This window comes from Ranitomeya variabilis, chromosome 1 (genome assembly GCF_051348905.1).
Source record: "Ranitomeya variabilis isolate aRanVar5 chromosome 1, aRanVar5.hap1, whole genome shotgun sequence".
Lineage (NCBI taxonomy): Eukaryota > Metazoa > Chordata > Amphibia > Anura > Dendrobatidae > Ranitomeya > Ranitomeya variabilis.
The window spans coordinates 443897597-443919004 of record NC_135232.1 but is presented as its reverse complement, the minus strand read 5'-3'; the positions used below and the strand labels follow the sequence as shown (position 1 = coordinate 443919004).

Sequence of the window (21408 nt, the reverse complement as noted above, 5' to 3'; positions counted from 1 at the left end):
TTTGCCTTTGAAACACTGGCGTAAGTTGCTTGCTTATAGTCCCCAAAGAAAAAAATCACCAAGAGAGCACCCAAACATCACAGTTCTTTAATAGCAAGTCTTTTGATATGAGCCAAAGGGACCCCCTTGTGTTCTCCCACCAGGAGGGCCAGGATGCAATTGCGACCCTTTCTATAGTTACGCCCCTGCACTGAAACGTAAGAAAGTCAGCCTTTTAAGACACTGACTAGAATTCAAAGGAGAATAAAAGTGATATAAACCTTTTGTAAAAATCATTTGCCAATTGCAAATAAAATCAGATAAGATAGTGTAACCAAATAAATCCATTCTACCAAAACAGCGCAAACAAAAAGCTGAAAAGATGCATAACCACTCAAAGCCTGCATAATATCTGGATTTATTCCAGCCTTTGTAGAGCAGGCAGCACATCCATACAGTCATGGCCAAAAGTATTCACACCCTTGCAATTCAGTCAGATAATACTCAGTTTCTTCCTGAAAATGATAGCAAACACAAATTCTTTGGTATTATTATCTTCATTTAATTTGTCTTAAATGAAAAAACACAAAAGAGAATGAAGCAAAAAGTAAAACATTGATCATTTCACACAAAACTCAAAAAATGGGCCAGACAAAAGTATTGGCACCCTCAGCCTAATACTTGGTTGCACAACCTTTAGCTAAAATAACTGCGACCAACCGCTTCCGGTAACCATCAATGAGTTTCTTACAATGCTCTGCTGGAATTTTAGACCATTCTTCTTTGGCAAACTGCTCCAGGTCCCTGATATTTGAAGGGTGCCTTCTCCAAACTGCCATTTTTAGATCTCTCCACAGGTGTTCTATGGGATTCAGGTCTGGATTCATTGCTGGCCACCTTAGAAGTCTCCAGTGCTTTCTCTCAAACCATTTTCTAGTGCTTTTTGAAGTGTGTTTTGGGTCATTGTCCTGCTGGAAGACCCATGACCTCTGAGGGAGTCCCAGCTTTCTCACACTGGGCCCTACATTATGCTACAAAATTTGTTGGTAGTCTTCAGACTTCATAATGCCATGCACACGGTAAAGCAGTCCAGTGCCAGAGGCAGCAAAGCAACCCCAAAACATCAGGGAACCTCCGCCATGTTGATGCCTTTGCCCAAAAAGCTCTACTTTTGTCTCATCTGACCAGAGAACATTCTTCCAAAACGTTTTAGCCTTTTTCAGGTAAGTTTTGGCAAACTCCAGCCTGGCTTTTTTATGTCTCGGGGTAAGAAGTGGGGGTCTTCCTGGGTCTCCTACCATACAGTCCCTTTTCATTCAGACGCCGACGGATAGTACGGGTTGACACTGTTGTATCCTCAGACTGCAGGGCAGCTTGAACTTGTTTGGATATTAGTCGAGGTTCTTTATCCAACATCCGCACAATCTTGCGTTGAAATCTCTTGTCAATTTTTCTTTTCCGTCCACATCTAGGGAGGTTAGCCACAGTGCCATGGGCTTTAAACTTCTTGATGACACTGCACACGGTAGACACAGGAACATTCAGGCCTTTGGAGATGGACTTGTAGCCTTGAGATTGCTCATGCTTCCTCACAATTTGGTTTCTCAAGTCCTCAGACAGTTCTTTGGTTTTCTTTTCTCTGTGCTCAATGTGGTACACACAAGGACACAGGACAGAGGTTGAGTCAACTGTAATCCATGTCAACTGGCTGCAAGTGTGATTTAGTTATTGCCAACACCTGTTAGGTGCCACAGGTAAGTTACAGGTGCTGTTAATTACACAAATTAGAGAAGCATCACATCATTTTTCGAACAGTGCCAATACTTTTGTCCACCCCCCTTTTTAAGTTTGGTGTGGAATTATATCCAATTTGGCTTTAAAACAATTCTTTTTGTGTTTTTTTCATTTAAGACAAATTAAATGAAGATAAAAATACCAAAGAATTTGTGTTTGCAATCATTTTCAGGAAGAAACCGAGTATTATCTGACAGAACTGCAGGGGTGTGAATACTTTTGGCCATGACTGTATGTGACCTGGAAAACAACTGTTCAGCATTGCTCGAGGGAGAAACTTTGTACAATGGATTAGAGTCTACATTAAAACTGGAATTCCTTGTCAATAAGAGACATCGAACATTATTTGCTTTTTCAAATTTACATGCGATTCTAGATCAAAAGGAGTCAGGTTATAAAACGATTGGGCAGCATATATGTTTACTTTCTAGCAGATTTATGGCTAAATACCATAGCTTGAACCAAGTATTGTGCATTGTTTATTGGCCCAAGGAAATGAGATATAATGAGAGTACTGGTAAACGTGACAGTCAGTCATGTCCGCTCGTCATTTTTATATTATGTCAGAAGCAGAAAAACTTATACTATAGCAAAACTAAGTAGATAATGTATACAATACCTCTGATTTAGAAGACATATTATCCTCCATATCTGTATCATTTGGGTCCACAATGTCTTCAAAAGGGGGCAGCGGCACCTTCTTCTTATCCAGGACTTCAGTTTCAATTTTTACTTTCCCAGTTTTAGGCTGAGATTTGTCTTTTAAAGATTTTTTGTCCGAGGAGGACAATATAAGTAGTGAGGAATTAGAAAAAGTTTTAAGAGTAGATTCAGAGTTGCTTTTCCTCCTTTTCCTAGACAATGGATCCTCTGAGTCAATATGTGCTGGCCTCTTAGTAGAAACCTTCTTCTCCTGTTGATGCCCACTAGATACTGTAAGAATATTATTGTTCTCACACCTGGGCTCCTTTGACATGGGCTTGGGTTCCTTAAAGGCCATTTTAGGGACAATTTTTTCATCCTTCAGTGGTTTGTTTTCTTTGGGTTTTTTGGAGGATTCTTTGGAAGATTTTGTATGTTCCCTGGATGGTTCTTTGAAGGCACTTCGATGTTCTTTTGAGTCTTTTGATGATTTCTCCTTGTGCTCCTTTGAAGATTTGTGAGGTTTAGATAAGCTAATTGGGTTGCTGTTATTGTTTGCACTAACTGGTTTACTTGGGTCCTACAAAAGACATAACCAATTTTAATTTCAGACAATAGAAATTTATAAGACATTGGTATACATTAGTTACGATGATGATAAAAGAATGGCAAATTTGGCATTAGTCTATGTCTACACATGTATACATTTTAGTCCAAATACCTTTCACCTAAAGGCTACACTTCATACTACATCATTTAATCAAACCCAGGAAAGGTCCAGGGTTAAGAAGTGCATTAAAAAATAGGTGCTTCGTGTCAAAGAAGAGTATGCAGCACAATATTTATACTAGTGTAGATCGAACTGATCGATTAGGACAATATCTTATTGTAGTAACTGTGTGATATCATGAAGACTGGCCTTAGGGTACTGTCTCACAGTGGCACTTTTGTCGCTACGACGGTACGATCCGTGACGTTCCAGCGATATCCATACGATATCGCTGTGTCTGACACGCAGCAGCGATCAAGGACCCTGCTGAGAATCGTACGTCGTAGCAGATCGTTTGGAACTTTCTTTCGTCGCTGGATCTCCCGCTGTCATCGTTGGATCGGTGTGTGTGACACAGATCCAACGATGCGTTCGCTTGTAACCAGGGTAAACATCGGGTTACTAAGCGCAGGGCCGCGCTTAGTAACCCGATGTTTACCCTGGTTACCATAGTAAAAGTAAAAAAAAACAAACAAACAGTACATGCTCACATTCCGGTGTCCGTCAGGTCCCTCGCAGTCTGCTTCCCGCTCTGACTGACTGCCGGCCGTAAAGTAAGAGCAGAGCACAGCGGTGACGTCACCGCTGTGATCTGCTTTCACTTTACGGCGGCACTCAGTCAGAGCGGGAAGCAGACGGCAAGGGACCTGACGGACACCGGAATGTGAGTATGTACTGTTTGTTTTTTTTTACTTTTACAATGGTAACCAGGGTAAACATCGGGTTACTAAGCGCGGCCCTGCGCTTAGTAACCCGATGTTTACCCTGGTTACCCGGGGCCTTCAGCATCGTTGGTCGCTGGAGAGCTGACTGTGTGACAGCTCCCCAGCGACCACACAACGACTTTCCAACGATCACGGCCAGGTCGTATCGCTGGTCGTGATCGTTGGAAAGTTGCAGAGTGTGACAGTACCCTTAGGGTGCTAAAATATCAAAACCACGGCTTGCAGACTATACAATTAATAAAATAAAAAAATTTAAAAAAAAATCAACAAATCCAAGTATATTTTGTCAAACAATATTAAGGATCTTGTAAATCATAGAGTTAACATTTAAGTTAATTTTACTGCAAACCAGTTTTGTAATGCATGTAAATAAAACATTGATGTATTATTCACAAGGTAAGTAATCGATTTTCCCGAGACCACACAGTGTCAAACAAAAACCACAATATTACCAGCAAATTGCAGCACATTGGGTTACTATCCGATTACGTGCGTTTCGCCTATGTTCTTCCAAGGGCGACCCCAGAAGAAGATAGGCGAAACGTGCGTCAGGGTGAGGGACGCAGCTGTTGTCCCGGCTCTTTTGGTTATCATCAGGTAACCCCAACTGTTGGAATCTATATACGCTCCTATGCGGGTGATTGTTTTGTATGGGCCTCTTATCCTCTTTTGGTTAAGGTGAATATACACACTAGCATAAATTGTAATCGAATAGTGTCTTTGACACGAGGCACCTGTTTTTTAATCTGTTTTATGTGGTCTATTAATAAAGAATTGTTTATTTATCTGTGTTATGCACTTTTTAACCCTGGACCTTTCCTGTGCATGATTCTATATTTATACATGGCATTTTTGCAGAGGTTTTTTGTTTTTTTTTTGCTGCCAAAGCCTTTACTCTTGGCAGTAAAAACACTACATGTACATCACCGCAAACAGCAGTGGGTTTTTTCTCTGCTGCATTTTTCAAGTGTATTATATGTGTTATTTGTCTACAGTACATGTTAAAGAAGCACTATTTATTACACTTGTGATCATGTCATTGCCATTATTTTTGATACACTGAGGTATACTACTGCATATGTACTTTTATATAATATATTATTTATCACATTTGTGTTTATGTCAGTGCTATTATGCTAGACGTACCGAGATACACTATTGCACATGCACTTTTAGATGGACATTGTCCTATCACTTTAATGTAATGAATTTATTACGGACACGGATCACTAATTTCAACATTCATTATGTCCACAGATGAGTATGTCAATTTTTTATTTTTGTTTTGTATTTCCTTGATAAATTCTGATTTATATTTTCTAATCATATTTTAAACAATTTCAATAAATGATTATATTTTATTCATTGAAAGCGTGACACATTATCCTTTACTACCCAGACAGATGATATCAGGAAGCCACATACAAATTAAATGGTTTGGCCAATAATGCCGATATCAGCAATTTTGGCCAACGTTTTCCAATAAAATGTATGAAGCGATAAAAAATATACATGCACAGCCAAACAGAACAACAACTAGAGCGCTGCCACTGCAAAGAACCACTAATAATCAGAGAAAGAAAACAAGCAATAAAACGGTGCACACCCAAGAGGTATGAGACAATTAATTTTATTTAACACCGTATAACTCCATTATTAAAAACAAAACCATGACATGTATAAAATCACTATACAACAATAAATGTATAACATATTGTAAGATCCCTTTAAGGTTAAATATATGTAATCAATTACATACCAATTAGTGATGAGCGAGTATACTCGTTGCTCGTGTTTTCCAGAGCACGCTCGGGTGGTCTCCGAGTATTTATGACTGCTCGGAGATTTAGTTTTCATCCTGGCAGCTGAATGATTTACAGCTACTAACCAGCCTGAGTACATGTGGGGGTTACCTGGTTGCTAGGGAATCCCCACATGTAATCAAACTGGCTAGTAGCTGTAAATCATTCAGCTGCCAGGATGAAAACTAAATCTCCGAGCAGTCATAAATACTCGGAGATCACCCGAGCGTGCTCTGGAAAACACGAGCAACGAGTACGCTCGCTCATCACTAATACCCATATGATCATGGAGGCACTAATGGGTCTGTGAGTAAAATAGATAAATAAAATCCAAAACCATATGATACTATAATCCACAGTATGCTGTAAGAAGTTAACCCCTTAACCCTCCAAAACATGTATAAATTCTTTTTTATATACGGTAAGTGGTGAAAAAAAAATCCAAAATTTGTTTAAAAAAAAAAAAAAAGTCACCATTTTCCGAGACCCGTAGAATCTCCATTTTTCGTGATCACTATTCTCTATGCATAGTTTTCCACAATAGATGCAGAAATAAAGTCTTAATGTGTCTGCACTGGAGTACAGAGGAAGAAAGTTTTATAAAGTGGAACCACATTAGACAAAGTGGTGAAAAGTTGGATGCAGGAAAGGAATATTTCTGCACTGGTTTTTCTTTTACTGTTTTCTAATCATTGCATTTATTAGGGATATGGTTTATGACAAATGCTAATCATTTTTCTCCAATAAAATGTTCTCGTATGCAGAAAAATGCCATGGTGGTTAGCTCGAAATCCTGTACAGAAGGCAGAAAGAAGAGGCTCTTATTACTCATCTGGACCTCAGCCATAACCATAGAATGCAAAATCTACTTTCTATGAAAGCTTAGAAAACAAAGCTCCTCAATGACTCCGCTCATCTTCTGTTCTTTTATACTGCATTTTTCTAGAGGTGTTTGGAGAGTGAAAGCTAAAAACGGATTTTGCTTGTTGTGACCTATTGACATAGAAATGGTTTGATTCATTTCAGGTTCACATGGAGAACTTAAAGGGGTTGTCCAATACTTTTAGACTGAGTGATAACCTATCCTCAGGACAGGTCAACAATATCCGATTAGTGAGGGTGCCACACCTTACACTTCCACCGATCTTAACACTTATTGACCAGTACATAGGGTATTTACAGCAGACGTTCAGGGGTCTTCTTCTGAAGCACAGCTAAAAAGGGAAAGTTGCAGAGTGATGCGCTGCACAGAAAGCATCTGTTCATCAAGCCATGCATGCAAGTCGCTAACGTAAATCCCCCCAGGGGAACAAAAAAAAAAAAAAAAAAAGTTGGTGTAAAAAATACCATACTTCCTAGTAGGAAATAAACCATTTAAAATAAATACATAGTGGTACAATCATAATCAAGCTAACTTGCTATTTTTACTGGATAAAAAAAAAATCAGCTTAACAGCATAAAAAAAAAAGTTATGGTGGTAACAAAAATTAATATTAACTTTTTCCATCAAAGATGTTTTATTATGAAATAGCATTAAAGTGAAGAAAATATAGATATACGACACCATATACGTATTTAGTTGCCCACAGTTTACCCACAAACCCATAAAAAAAGTTAACTTATTTTTTTAATGTACAAGAAACCATGAAAAATGCAAAAAAAAAAAAAAAAAGTATTTGCCATTTGTTGTATTCCCTCCAAAAAGTAAAGCCAACATAGATAGATCTAGTGGGAAATACTTGCCTTGGATCCATGAGATGATGATTTGCTCTTCTTTACATCTGAGAAGGATAAAGAATTACTAGGGAGACTGGGAAGATGAAGACTAGTGCCTGAAGAGAAGGATGACCCCTCGGACATAACCATGATCTAATGAAGGAAAAAGGGGCAACAAAGAAGAAGGAAAAAGGGGGAACGAAGAAGGAGGAAAGAGGGGGAAAAAAAGAACAAGGAAAGAGGGGGAAAGAAGATTAAGAAAAAGGCGGAAACAAGGAAAAAGGGAAATAAGAAGGAAAAAGGGGGAAAATAAGAAAAGAGGGGGAAAGAGCAGAAAGAAGAATGAAAGGGGGGAAAGAAAAAGGAAAGAGGGCAAATAAGAAGGGGCAAAAAGGGAAACCGGAAAAGGGAAGAAAGAGCGAAAAAAAGAAAATGTTAAAAGAAAGTGGAAAAAAGAAAAAGGGAAGAAAAGAAAGGAAGAGGAAAAATAGAAAAATAATTACATTTTCATTCACAACAATAAAATTAACTTTAGGTTTGTTCTAGAATACCAAACTGTTCAAACAGAACAAATCCCAAAAAACATTCAGAAATGCATTGAACAAGTTTAAATGTGATGATTGATGGCCGATTTGTTACCATGACACGTCTCCGTGGGTGGGCACGGATACACTCGTATGATTCATCATTTTATGTGAGTGACACTGTTACACTCTTTGAAGAGGTTGTCAGTTTTATGGACAAGAGTCCATGTGTTAGACTGTGAAATTGTGCTGGGAAAAGCATAAGTACCTGAACATAACACTCCCGCTTTTCCACTAAAAGCCCTTAGATGCCCATCTTTGTGCTGTATAAGCAATAGATGTGATCAATATGATTACATTGGGGATGATCACATGATTATGTCCAGCACTTGAACGGAGACCGAAAGACAGGATCTTTTGCATCTGCAACGTAATGGAAATGCCATCACTTGGGCATCTCAGCAGTTTCGGGCACTGGCCTTAGTTTAGGTTGGGTGTATCGAATGCTCTTTGCATGGCCAACACGTTTAGCCACCAATGTAATCTCTTACAACAAATTTCACTGTGATATAAAATTGCATGAAGGATTTACTTGTACAAGTCAAAAGTATTACAATTGTACTGGCTACTAAAAGGCACAAAATGTTGAGATATCCCTGGAAGCAAAAGGGTTAAAGTACATACTGATCAACATCCTCCCAAGTTTCCAGTTGCCGGCTCCTATTCTCTTCTGGCCCACGTGACCGCTCATCTTTGCCAGCTTACACAGGGACTGCGGTATGGGGTGGTGCTACATCTCACATATAAGCCAATGGAGACTTAGAATGAGGAGCCATAGACTCATATGGTGAAAGCAACTTCCAATTAATACGCTACGCCTCTGATCTGGCTTGTCCGATTTGAGGTCACGCGTTTCAGAAGAACACCAAAGCCGCTCAGGAAATCGGAAAGACCGCAATTAATAAGTAATTTAATTTACCTACATTACATTCCAGGCTTATTTAGATGGGATCGAGGGGGGGGGGGGGAGGTTGGACAATAGCTGCGAGTGCTTCTTTAATATCGGGGCATAAAGTTATTTTTAGCTCTGCATGGACATGTGAATTATTAGCAGCTGTTCTGAAGGCTACACAGTTGACATGGGCGCTATGTGTGAGAATGAGACTTTTTTCAGGAGTGACGTGGTAGTGGGAAATCAGAGCAAGGTTAGTAACTGTGCCTTGTTGTGCTGGGATTGGGGCAATGGTGGGTGATTGCTTGGTTGTATGGTGTCCAAAAAACTGATGTACGGGAATGTATGATTTTGCCTTGATGGTACTCACTACAACATGGGAGTAAGAGCAGACAAAGCCTATAGCATCAAGACCGTCAGTCATGGACAGGAGTTAAACTAACTCTACATCAGCAAAATGACAGGGCATTTTTAAATGGAAATCTGTCAGTAGGTTTTTGCCATGTAATCTGAAGACAGCAAAAAGTTGGGGCTGAGACACAGATTTCAGCAATGTGTCACTTGTTAGGCTGTGTGAGGTTGTTTCCTTAAGGTACCTTCACACTAAACGATATCGCTAGCGATCCGTGACGTTGCAGCGTCCTGGCTAGCGATATCTTTTAGTTTGACACGCAGCAGCGATCAGGATCCTGCTGTGATATCGCTGGTCGTTGAACAAAGTTCAGAACTTTATTTGGTCGTCAGACCGCCGTGTATCGTCGTGTTTGACACCAAAAGCAACGATACCAGCGATGTTTTACACTGGTAACCAGGGTAAACATCGGGTTACTAAGTGCAGGGCCGCGCTTAGTAACCCGATGTTTACCCTGGTTACCAGTGTAAAATGTAAAAAAACAAACAGTACATACTCACCTTCGCGTCCCCCGGCGTCCGCTTCCCACACTGACTGAGCGCCGTAAAGTGAAAGTGAAAGTACAGCACAGCGGTGACGTCACCGCTCTGCTGTTAGGGCCGGCGCTCAGTCAGTGCAGGAAGCGGACGCCGGGGGACGCGAATGTAAGTATGTACTGTTTGGTTTTTTTCACATTTTACGCTGGTAACCAGGGTAAACATCGGGTTACTAAGCGCGGCCCTGCGCTTAGTAACCCGATGTTTACCCTGGTTAACCGGGGACCTCGGCATCGTTGGTCGCTGGAGAGCGGTCTGTGTGACAGCTCTCCAGCGATCAAACAGCGACGCTGCAGCGATCGGCATCGTTGTCGCTATCGCTGCAGCGTCGCTTAATGTGAAGGTACCTTTACAATGATTATTTTATCACCAGTAAATTCTCTCTCCCTGGCATATGATCCCTGCTTTACACCATGCCCCCTCCTGTGATAGGCAGATTATCATCAATAGACAATGGACATAGAGAGCATGATGTGAACGGGGTTGTCTTTCTCAGCTCTGCTACATGCCACATCTAAAAACTCTGATTGTATCACAACAGCTGCACCCCGTAAACTAAGTGGTACACAGTTGAAATCAGTGTCTATTTCCCTACATTATGTTGCTCTCAGATGGGGTAGCAAAAACCTGCTGACAGATTACCTTTAATAAAGATTATTTAGAAAGCTTCTAAAACTTTGCATTCAGGAAGCAAATAAAACAAAAATAATATTGTGGAAAAGGTGTTTGAAGCCTTTAACCCCTTAACGACCGCCGATACGCCTTTTAACGGCAGCAGTTAAGGGTACTCAAACCACAGCAACGCTTTTTATCGGCGGGTAGCCGAGACCCCAGAGAACATAATTCAGGTCGGTTTTTTACCGACCCCGGTGTTGTGATTGCCGTTATTAAAGGTATAAAAGCGACCGCCAAAAAAAAAAAAAAAAAATTGATTTTCCATTTAATTTTTCTCCTCTGCACATCAGAGGAGAGAGAAATAGGGTCCCCCGATCACCCCCACGGTACCTCTGAGGTCCAGGCATCCCCCCATTAAGTCCCCTGGATCGCCGGCATCTTATTCCTGGAGAAAATGGCAGGCGCATGCGCAGTACGCCCGCCGAGATCAGCCGGCTGCCACCTGGCAACAATAGGAAATTTTTCCTATTGATTAATGTTGATCACGGTGGTAGACCCAATCACAGTGATCAAAATATAAAAAATAGTAAATAAAAAAAGCCGGATTACTCACCAGTAATGCTCTTTTAGTGAGTCCACGACAGCACCCTACTGGAGAGAGGGATCCGCCCCGCAGGAACAGGAAACCTATTGAGAAATAAAAGGGGGCGGTCCGCCTCTCCTCCTCAGTTTTGATTTCAGAGTACCCGGAGGACCGCCAATATTAGGCAAATATCATTTATTTCATTCTTTAAACTTATTTGCTTATGATTAAAAGGATTTTACTCAAATAATATGCATTATATTAATATAGGGAGGGATGTAAGAGGGTGCTGTCGTGGACTCACTAAAAGAGCATTACCGGTGAGTAATCCGGCTTTTTACTCTTCGCCACGACAGCACCCTACTGGAGATCTTTCAGAGACCATCACCTAGGGAGGGGACCACCGTGCTGAGGACAGTCCTGCCAAAGTCTAGGTCAGAAGTTGACGATAGGTCTAGCCTATAGTGGTTATAAAATGTAGAAGGATTTGACCACGTTGCCGCCTTACATATAGTTTCAATCGGGACGTCTCCCCTCTCTGCCCAGGAGGATGCCATCGCTCTGGTAGAGTGTGCCGTTATGCCTTCCGGAGGGTTTTCTTTCCTCGCGGAGTAAGCCAGTCTGATAGCCTCTCTGATCCACCGGGATAAGGTGCTTTTTGTTACTCCATGACCCTTCTTGACACCCTGGAAGGAAATAAACAGAGCCCTACTCTGTCGCCAGCTACTGGTCTTTTCAATGTATTTTAACACTACTCTTTTAACGTCTGGAGTGTGATATTTTTGTTCTTCAGGAGTGGAGTGATTACTGAAGAAAGTGGGCAAGATTATTTCTTGTGACCTGTGGAATTTTTTCGCTACTTTGGGTAGGTAGGAAGGGTCTGGTTTAAGAATTAACTTATCCTGAAAGGTTAACAAAAAAGGTGGATCTATAGAGAGTGCTTGGATGTCACTGATTCTCCTAGCTGAAGTCAGTGCTACCAAGAGGGCCGTTTTTAGTGATAGACATTTAATTGGTATTGAGTCTATTGGCTCGAATGGAGAGTCTGTTAGGGCTTGTAAGACTAAATTTAAATCCCAGGGTGGAATTCTAGGTATGATAACTGGATTCATTCTTTCGCAGGCCGTAATAAATCTGGATACCCATCTATCCCCCGCAATGTTATGGCCATAGAGGGCTCCTAGTGCTGAAACATGAACCTTTAAGGTGTTTACAGTTAGACCTAGTTCTCTCCCTTTTTGAAGAAACTCCAAGATAGAATGTATCGGAATCTCTGACGTGTTGGTAAATGTATGGAATTGAAAAATTTTTCTCCATACTCTTGTATAGATTTTTGTGGTGGAGGGTTTTCTACTATGGAGAAGCGTATCAATTAAACCCCCCGAGAATCCTCTCGATCTTAGCATCTGCCTCTCAAGTTCCAGGCCGTCAGGTGGAGATTGTCCACCTGAGGGTGGAAAAACGGACCCTGGAAGAGAAGGTTGGGCGTTGAGGGGAGGACCCAAGGATCTGAGACCGACATGGTCCGTAGCCATGAGAACCATGGTCTCTTGGGCCAGAATGGAGCTATCAGTACAACTCTCGCCCCTTCTTCTCTGATTTTGCGTATAACTTGAGGTAGCAATATGATCGGAGGAAATGCGTATGCCAGACTGAACTGCCAAGGGGCTTGGAGAGCGTCCAGAATGTCCGGATGATCCGCTGGAGATAGAGAAGCAAATCTCCGGACTTTTCTGTTTTTCCTTGTGGCGAAAAGATCTATCTGAGGACGGCCCCAAAGAGATATTATGTCCAGAAATATTTGCTGGTTTAGACACCACTCTCCTTGCCTTAGGGTGTGTCGGCTTAAAAAGTCCGCCTGCTGATTGCTTGCTCCCCTTATATGCAGTGCAGTAAGGGATGTTAGGTGACTTTCTGCTAGATTTAAGATTTCCATAGCAGAAGACATCAGAGTCTCTGATCGCGTACCTCCTTGCCGATTTAGATACGCCACCGTGGTGGTGTTGTCGGACAGGACTCTGACGTCTTTCCCCCGAATCTGTGGGAGGAAATGGTATAAGGCGTATTTTACAGCATTCAGTTCTTTAAAGTTAGAGGAGCTGCAATTTTCTTCCATGCTCCATAACCCCTGGCAATAATCGTTCCCCATATGAGCGCCCCATCCATGAGGACTGGCGTCAGTGGTTATGGTGTGAGATGGCGTTATTACCCATGGAACCCCACTCAACAAATGGTTTGAGTCTAGCCACCACTCTAAGGAAGTTAAAACCTCCTGAGATAAGGTTATTTTTGTATTTAGGTGACCAAATAACCGTCTATCCTCTTGTAAAATTTGATGTTGTAGTACTCGAGTGTGGTGTTGAGCCCATCTCACTGCTGGTATACAAGAGATAAGAGACCCTAGTAACAACATAGCTTGTCTTAGGGATATACGAGGATTAGTTATTGCGGCTAGGACTTTGTGTCTGATCAGTAGGATTTTTACCTGCGGCAGGAGACACTTTTGAGATATGGAGTCTAACTGGAACCCCAAGAACGCCTGACGGGAAAGCGGAGTGAGTCTGGATTTGTCGGTATTGATTATCCAGCCCAGGTCCTGTAGAGAGGAAATTGCGTGAGCTAAACGATCAGCACATTGAGTAACTGAATTTCCTATTACCAAAAAGTCATCCAGATAGGGCACAATCAAAGTTTCCTTCTGGCGTAGGTATGCCATCACCTCTAGCATTATCTTGGTGAAGATCCTCGGCGCTGTTGAGAGGCCGAAGGGTAAGGCCGCATACTGGAAGTGACGAACCTCGTTGTTGATTTTTACCGCCACTCTGAGGAATTTTTGGTATCTGTTATGAATGGGGAGATGATAGTAAGCATCCTTTAGATCAATGCCCCCCATCATACAGTTTGGGAAGAGGAGTTTTATGGTGGACCTAATGGACTCCATTTTAAATGTATAATTTTCAATGAATGAATTGAGTTTTTTAAGGTTTATGATGGTTCTGAAAGAACCGTCGGGCTTAGAGATTAGGAATAGGGGAGAGTAGAATCCCCTACCCTCCTGTCCCATCGGTACTTGGACTAGGACCCGTTTTGATATTAGGGTTTGAATTTCAAGCTCTAGAGCCTGTTGCTGTATAGGCGAGCTGAGAGTTGTTATAATATAAGACTCATGGGGCACACGAGAGAATTTTAATTTAATTCCATCTCGGACGATATTTAAAACCCACGAGCTAGATGTTATCTTCTCCCATTGGGTGGTGAAAAATTTAAGTCTGCCCCCAACTGGTATGTCCTCAGTATTTGTTGTCTTTTGGGGGGTTGGGTCTTCTAAACATGGTACCTCTCTGCTTGTCGTCCTTAGGGGTCCATGTTGTAGACCTATCTGTTTGCCTCCTTTTGCCAAACGGCCTCCTCTTAAAGGCTCTCCTGTAAAAGGGAATAGAGGATTCAGGAAAAGCTTTCTTCCTGTCCTTTGCCTTTTTGAGTATGTCATCTAAGGTTTTACCAAAGAGGTACTCACCCTCACATGGGATTGCGCATATTTTAGATTTAGATTGCGCGTCCCCTTTCCAGCTCTTCATCCATAGAGCTCTTCTTGCGTTATTTACAAGGCCCGCAGATCTTGCTGCTAAACGGAGTGAGTCGGCGGAGGCGTCTGCCAAAAAGGCCGCTGCTCCTCGTATTAAGGGGATGGCTGCTCTTAGTTTTTCTCTCGAGCTTTTCTTTTCAATTTGCTGGTCTAACTGATCAATCCAGATGATCATTGACCGGGCCGCGCAAGTACTGGCTACTGCAGGTTTGAATATTCCTGTAGCCTCTTCCCAGGAACGTTTAAGGGATGATTCAGCCTTACGATCCAAAGGATCGACCAATAGTCCCGCATCCTCCACAGGTAAAGTGGATTGTTTGGAGGTAGAGGCTACAGCCGCGTCGACTTTAGGGACTTTGGTCCAAGTAAGAAGCTCCTCGTCACTAAACGGATATTTGCGTTTTGAGGCTGAGGGTAGAAAGCCTCTCTGATCTTGCTTCTCCCACTCTCTTTTGATTAATGTTTTCACTGCTGGTATAACCGGAAAACATCTCCTCTTTCTGTCTGCCAAACCCGCGAACATTATCTCTTGCGCGGTTTGCGCACCCTTAGACTCCTCACACCCCATGGTATTTCGAATGGATTTTACCAAGTTGTCCACACTGTCTAAGGGGAAACATGAGCGTCCCTCAATCTCTGATGAGGATGATGACGCTGGACATGATGATAGGGAGGCATCTGACAGTATCGGTTGGTCACTATCGGAGTCTGACACAAGTGTCGGTGTTTTAGATTTAGAACTACGCGGTTTTTCCTGGGTCATATTTTTTAGTTCTTCTCTAATAATGGCCCGTAGGTCCGTAATGGACACTGCTGCTCCCTGTGTTGTTTCTTTAAAACAGTCCTCACAAAGTTTTTTGGGGTATGAGTCAGGGAGGGGCTGGTTACACAAGGCACATTCCCTGTGCTTCGTTTTTTGTCGTTTTTTGCTCTAAGCGTGTAAGTAGAGAGAGAAAGGGAAAAGAGAGAGATAGGGAGACAGCGTTAGCTTAATAGGCAGAGTTCACAACTCACCCAGTGAAGCAAATAATACCGGATCAGAAGGCCAAGATCCTGTTCTGGAACCGTCGCTTTTACGAGCGGTGTCCGAGGATCCTCTGGCGTGATCTTTGGCGGGGGGTACTGGAACTCCGGTTGTAGGGTCCATGGCACCTGGGGATGACATCTCTGCATCGCCGTTTCAGCGTTAGTGAGCGCTTTAAATAGAGCGCCAAAACGTTGTGTTTTTTTTTTTTTTTTTTTTTCCGCGCATGCGCAGACAGTGCCGCTCCCCTGCCCTGGATCCGGCCTAGGCGCCCCGGAAGTCCAAGATCCACTTCCGGGGTAGCCTGTATTTGCGGCGGTCGGCGCGTGTGCGGCCCGGGATTCAACGCCGGGCCGCGAAGGAAGGTCATCTTACCCGCTCCTGCTGCCGTACCGCACGCTGGGAAGGACGCCGGTCGGCCTTTCCCAGACCCGGCCGTCTGCCCGCTCCATCAGACGAGGGGGGAGCCGTCTAACGGAACTCCCCCGACGCTGCTTCTGAGCCGCAGCCCCTGCCGTTCTCTCGGATACTGCGCAGGTGGCATGCAAGCCCAGGTATGCTTTCTCATTCGGAAGTCCTGTCGTTCCCGCAGGAACAGGAAACCTAAACTGAGGAGGAGAGGCGGACCGCCCCCTTTTATTTCTCAATAGGTTTCCTGTTCCTGCGGGGCGGATCCCTCTCTCCAGTAGGGTGCTGTCGTGGCGAAGAGTAAAAACCTTTATCACCCCTTAGGGAAAAATAATAAAATAAAAAATAAAAAAAATTATTTCCATTTTTCCATTAGGGTTAGAGTTGGGCTAAAGTTAGGGCTAGAGCTAGGGTTAGGGTTAGGGATTAGGGTTAGGGGTTTGTTAGGGCTAAGCTTGTGGTTAGGGTTATAGTTAGGGCTGGAATCAGGGTTAGGGGTGTGTTGGGTTTAGAGTTGTAGTTAGGGTTGGGGGGGTCTCCAAACGTGACATGGCACCACCACTGATTCCAGCCAATTTTGAGTTCAAAAAGTCAAACAGTGCTCCCTCCCTTCTGAGCCCTGCCATGTACCCAAACAGTGGCTTTTCCCCACATATGGGGTATCGGCTTACTCAGGAGAAATTGCACAACACATTATGTGGTCCATTTTTTCCTGATACCCTTGTGAAAATAAAAAAAAATGGTTCCAAAGTACATTTTTTGTGAAAAAAGTAAAATATTCATTTTTTCCCTTACACATTGCTTTAGTTATTGTGAAGCACCTGAAGGGTTCATAAACTTCTTAAATGTGGTTTTGAGAACCTTGAGAGGTGCAGTTTTTAGCATGGTGTCACTTTTGGTTATTTTCTGTTATATTGACACCCCCCCCCCCCCCCCCCAACTCACTTCAAATGTGAGGTGGTCTCTAAAAAAAAAAAAAAATGGTTTTGTAAATTTTGTTGGAAAAATGAGAAATTGCTGGTCAACTTTTAATCCTTATAACTTCCTATCAAAAAAATTTATGTTTCCAAAATTGTGCTGATGTAAAGTAGACATGATGGAAACGTTATTTATTAACTATTTTGTGTGACACCAATCTGTGATTTAAGGGCATAAAAACTCAAAGTTTTAATATTGAAAAATTTTCGCCATATTTCCATTTTTTTCATAAATAAACGCAAGTCATATTGAAGAAATTTTACCACTAACACGAAGTACAATATGTCATGAAAAAACAGTCTCCGAATCAGTGGGAGCCGTTGAAGCGTTCCAGATTTATAACCATAAAAAGTGACACCGGTCAGAATTGTAAAAATTGGCCTGGTCATTAAGCACAAAATTGGCCCTGTCACTAAGGGGTTAATGACCATATAGACAGTGTTATATAAAAGGAACCTTATTCATCCTTAGGCTAAATACACAAGTGAACAAATGGTAACTATTCTAAAACTCCTTCATGACCAGGCAATTTTTTTTTTTTTTTCTTCTCTTTCTTCTTCTCTTCTTTCAAGAGCCATAACTAATTATTTCTCCGTCAATATGAGGGCTTGTTTCTTGAGGTATCAGTTCTACTTTTGAATTTTACCATTCATGTCATCATGTGATGCACTGAAATGTAGGAAAAAAATCCAGGTGCATTGTAATTGCAAAAAAGTGTAATTCCAAAATTGTTTTTTGGGGGTTTTATTTAACCCCTCAATGACCGACAATACGTCTTTTTACTGACCTGAGATATGAGAATAGCCTCCCCATACAGGTGACAATCCAGCAGCTGTCGGCTGTACACTATAGCTGACAACTTGCTGTATCACCAACGATCAGTGTTGGCACTGACTATATATGTTTTAACCTCTTAGATGCTGCTGTCAATAGTGACTACATCATATAAATGGTTAACAGTGTGTGTGGGGGGGCTTCCTATTTATCCCCATTGGCACCCTGAAATCTTGATCATGTGGTCCTGATGTTTGCCATGGCAATTCACGGCCAAATAACAGCCTTCGATTGTGCCGGCTACAGCGGCCTGTTCAAAATTTAGCGACATTTAGGTGGTAAAAATCAACTTTTTCATTCCTATCATGCCACTTTGTATTAATTCCTGAAGAGTATCTGAAGGGTTAATAAACTACCTGACAGAAGGTTTCAATATGTCAAGGGGTGCTGTTTTTAAAATGGTATCACTTTTGGAGGTTTACCAATATATAGGACCCTTAAAGTCACTTCAAACCTGAATAGGACCCTAAAATTTTTTTTGTAAATTTCCATACAAAAGGGAAAAATTACTGCTGCATTTTTAAACCTCCTAAAAGGCTAACAAAATAAAAACATTTTACAAATGGTGCTGATGTAAAGCAGACATGAGGGAAATGTTATTTATTAATGGTTTCTATAGTATGACGATCTGGAGTAAAGCGATAATCATTCAAAGTTTGAAAACTGCTAATTTTTTTTTAATCATTATTGTAAAATTTCTGATTTATTTTTTTTTATAAATAAACAAAACTTATCGACCTAAATTTACCATTATCATAAAGTATAATGTGTCATGAAAAAATAATATCTAAATCAATGGGATATGTTGTAGTATTCCAGGGTTATTACCACACTAGATGGTGGGTATTCTATAATATGTATGCGTAGTGTATAGCATAGCCCACGCAGTACATTGCGCAGCCCACGCAGTACATTGCGCAGCCCACGCAGTACATTGCGCAGCCCACGCAGTACATTGCGCAGCCCACGCAGTACATTGCGCAGTCCACACAGTACATTGCGCAGCCCACGCAGTACATTGCGCAGCCAACGCAGTACATTGCGCAGCCAACGCAGTATATTGCGAAGCCCACGTAGTACATTGCGCAGCCACATAGTATATAGCACAGCCCATGTAGTATATTGCCCAGACCATGTAGTATATTGCCCAGCCACGTAGTATATAGCACAGCCCATGTAGTATATTGCCCAGACCATGTAGTATATTGCCCAGCCACGTAGTATATAGCACAGCCCATGTAGTACTTTGCCCAGCCACGTAGTATATTGCCCAGCCCACGTTGTATATTGCGCAGCCCATGTTGTATATTGCCCAGCCACGTAGTATATTGCCCAGCTACGTAGTATATAGCCAAGCCCATGTAGTATATTGCCCAGCCACGTAGTATATTGCCCAGCCCATGTAGTATATTGCCCAGCCCATGTAGTATATTGCCCAGCCCATGTAGTATATTGCCCAGCCCACTTAGTATAGAGCAATGTGGGCATCATATCCCTGTTAAAAAAAGAAATAAAATAAAATATAGTTATATACTCACCTTCCGGAGCCCCCGGATCCAAGCGAAGTGGTTACCGACGCTGCTCGTGCGCTCCGGTCTCAAGAGTGCATTGCGGTCTCGCGAGATGATGACGTAGCGGTCTCGCGAGACTGCTACGTCATCATCTCGCGAGATCGCAGCATGGAGCGGTCACCGAAGCGTCGCGAGCGGGAAAGGCCTATTGTCGATCCGGGGGCCGACGGACGGTGAGTATATATCGATTTTTATTTTTTTTTATTATTTTTAACATTAGATCGTTTTACTATTCATGCTGCATAGTCACACAGGGTTAATAGCGGTAACAGAGTGCATTACACCGCGGCATAACGCGATCCGTTCCCGCTGGCATTAACCCTGTGTGAGGGCAGACTGGAGGGGAGTACGGAGCGGGCACTGACTGCGGGGAGGAAGGAGCGGCCATTTTTCCGCCGGACTGTGCCAGTCGCTGATTGGTCGTGGCTGTTTTGCCACGACCAATCAGCGACTTGGGTTCCATGACAGACAGAGGCCGCGACCAATGAATATCTGTGACAGAAAGAAAGACAGACAGACAGACAGACAGAAGGAAGGACAAACGGAAGTGACCCTTAGACAATTATATAGTATATAAAGTGACTCTGGTCAGATTTAAAAAATTTGTCCCTGTCACTAAGGAGTTAACATGCTCAATAAATGTTAAAACTGAGCTGGCAATATAATTCTCCAGGTTAGTGCGATTAAGCAGATATCAAACATGTATATTTTTTTTTTAGTTTTGTTTGTTTTTAAGTAGTGAAAATAAAATTCAGAAAAAAAAAAAAAAATCTTGTGTGGCTGTGTTCCGAGACACGTAATATTTTACATTTTTGGAATATGGGTGGTGTGAGGGCTTATTTTTATTTTTTGCACCCCGAGCGGATGTTTTTATGGATACCATTTTGGGCAGATACAATGTTTTGATAGCCTCTTATTGCATTATATTGCAATGTTGCAGCGGCCCCCAAAAGATTTAATTCTGGCTTATTTTGATAGACCGGACTTTTACAAATGGAGCGATACCAAATGTGTGATTTTTGCATTTTCTTAGTTTTATTTTTAATAGGGAAAAAGGGTGGGGGTGGGGAATTTTAACTTTTTTCATATTTTTAAAAACATTTTTACTTTACTTGTTACTGTATTAATAGTCCCCTAAGGGGACTTGAACCTCGGACTTTATATTATAGCAGTGCATCAGAACTGCTATGTATAGAGAAAACCACTATCTCCTACGAATGCCACCTAATTGCTTAATTGCTGGTTTTCATAGGAAAGTCGTCATGACAAGCTCAGAGGTCTTCAGCAGATCCCCGGCTGCCATGTCAACCCATGGGCGCCCCTCGATCACCTCACAGGAGTGCCAATGTGCATGTGGAATGATGCCCCCTACTGGCAAATGTTAAATTCCGCTGTCACAGATTGTCAGTGGCATTTAACATGTTAACAGCGGCGAGCGGAGCTCCACTCCAAGCGCAGCCATTCGTGGTACATGATGGCTGATTTGATCAGCCATCATCCGCCGAGAAAGATGCAAGGTCGGGGGGCGAGTCCGCATAAAAAGTCAGGGACATGACATGTGACGCAATAGTACGTCATATGTCGTGACGTAGTTAAGGTCCAGTTAAACTAATATATAGATCAGAGAAAAAAGTTGTATGATCTGTTAAAATGTCACAAGAACTTTGCATTGGTGCAAATTGATTCTCCCACCCTCACAAAAAAAAAAATACACGCTAGGAGGAGTTGAACTTCATTTGCAATAAAATAGAAGCGAATGCAAAAATGAATCAGGCCCTATGATGCATCCGCCCAAAAGACACCGTTACTGGATGTTTACCTCATTTGTTGATATGGGCCTAATGTGTTTTACAGGAAGAATCCCATTTTGCATTTAATACACACAACAGTAGATATACAATAAGTTTTTGTTCCACATGTGCTTTATCAAGGTGACATTTAACTCCTGTATGCTATTC

At 42.1% G+C, this 21408-nt stretch overlaps 2 protein-coding genes across 10 annotated transcripts in view; both read right to left on the bottom strand.

The window, feature by feature from the left end:
- Positions 1-21408, bottom strand: part of MLLT3 (MLLT3 super elongation complex subunit) — a 406706-nt gene that overhangs the window by 171026 nt on the left and 214272 nt on the right. For all 7 annotated transcript variants that reach the window (XR_013213104.1, XR_013213095.1, XR_013213105.1 and 4 more), the window contains exons 5-6: positions 7455-7580; positions 2393-2995 (exon numbers count right to left, since the gene is read on the bottom strand). Coding sequence is in view for 4 of the 7 variants with exons in the window: in XM_077249554.1 (XP_077105669.1) it covers positions 2393-2995; positions 7455-7580 (729 nt within the window). In the remaining 3 variants the exon portion in view is untranslated. The remainder of the gene's footprint in view (positions 1-2392; positions 2996-7454; positions 7581-21408) is intronic.
- On the bottom strand, positions 12286-14207 carry LOC143764187 (uncharacterized). Of its 3 annotated transcripts, XM_077249533.1 has the most exons (3): positions 13769-14207; positions 13535-13645; positions 12286-13087 (listed from the first exon to the last, which is right to left on the bottom strand). In XM_077249533.1, the coding sequence occupies exons 1-3, from the start codon at positions 14111-14113 to the stop codon at positions 12449-12451; spliced, it is 1095 nt and encodes a 364-aa protein (XP_077105648.1). In that variant the 5' UTR covers positions 14114-14207; the 3' UTR covers positions 12286-12448. The 3 variants fall into 3 exon arrangements, with proteins under 3 accessions (XP_077105648.1, XP_077105640.1, XP_077105630.1); XM_077249525.1 differs by having other exon boundaries at positions 13535-14207; XM_077249515.1 differs by having other exon boundaries at positions 12286-13645.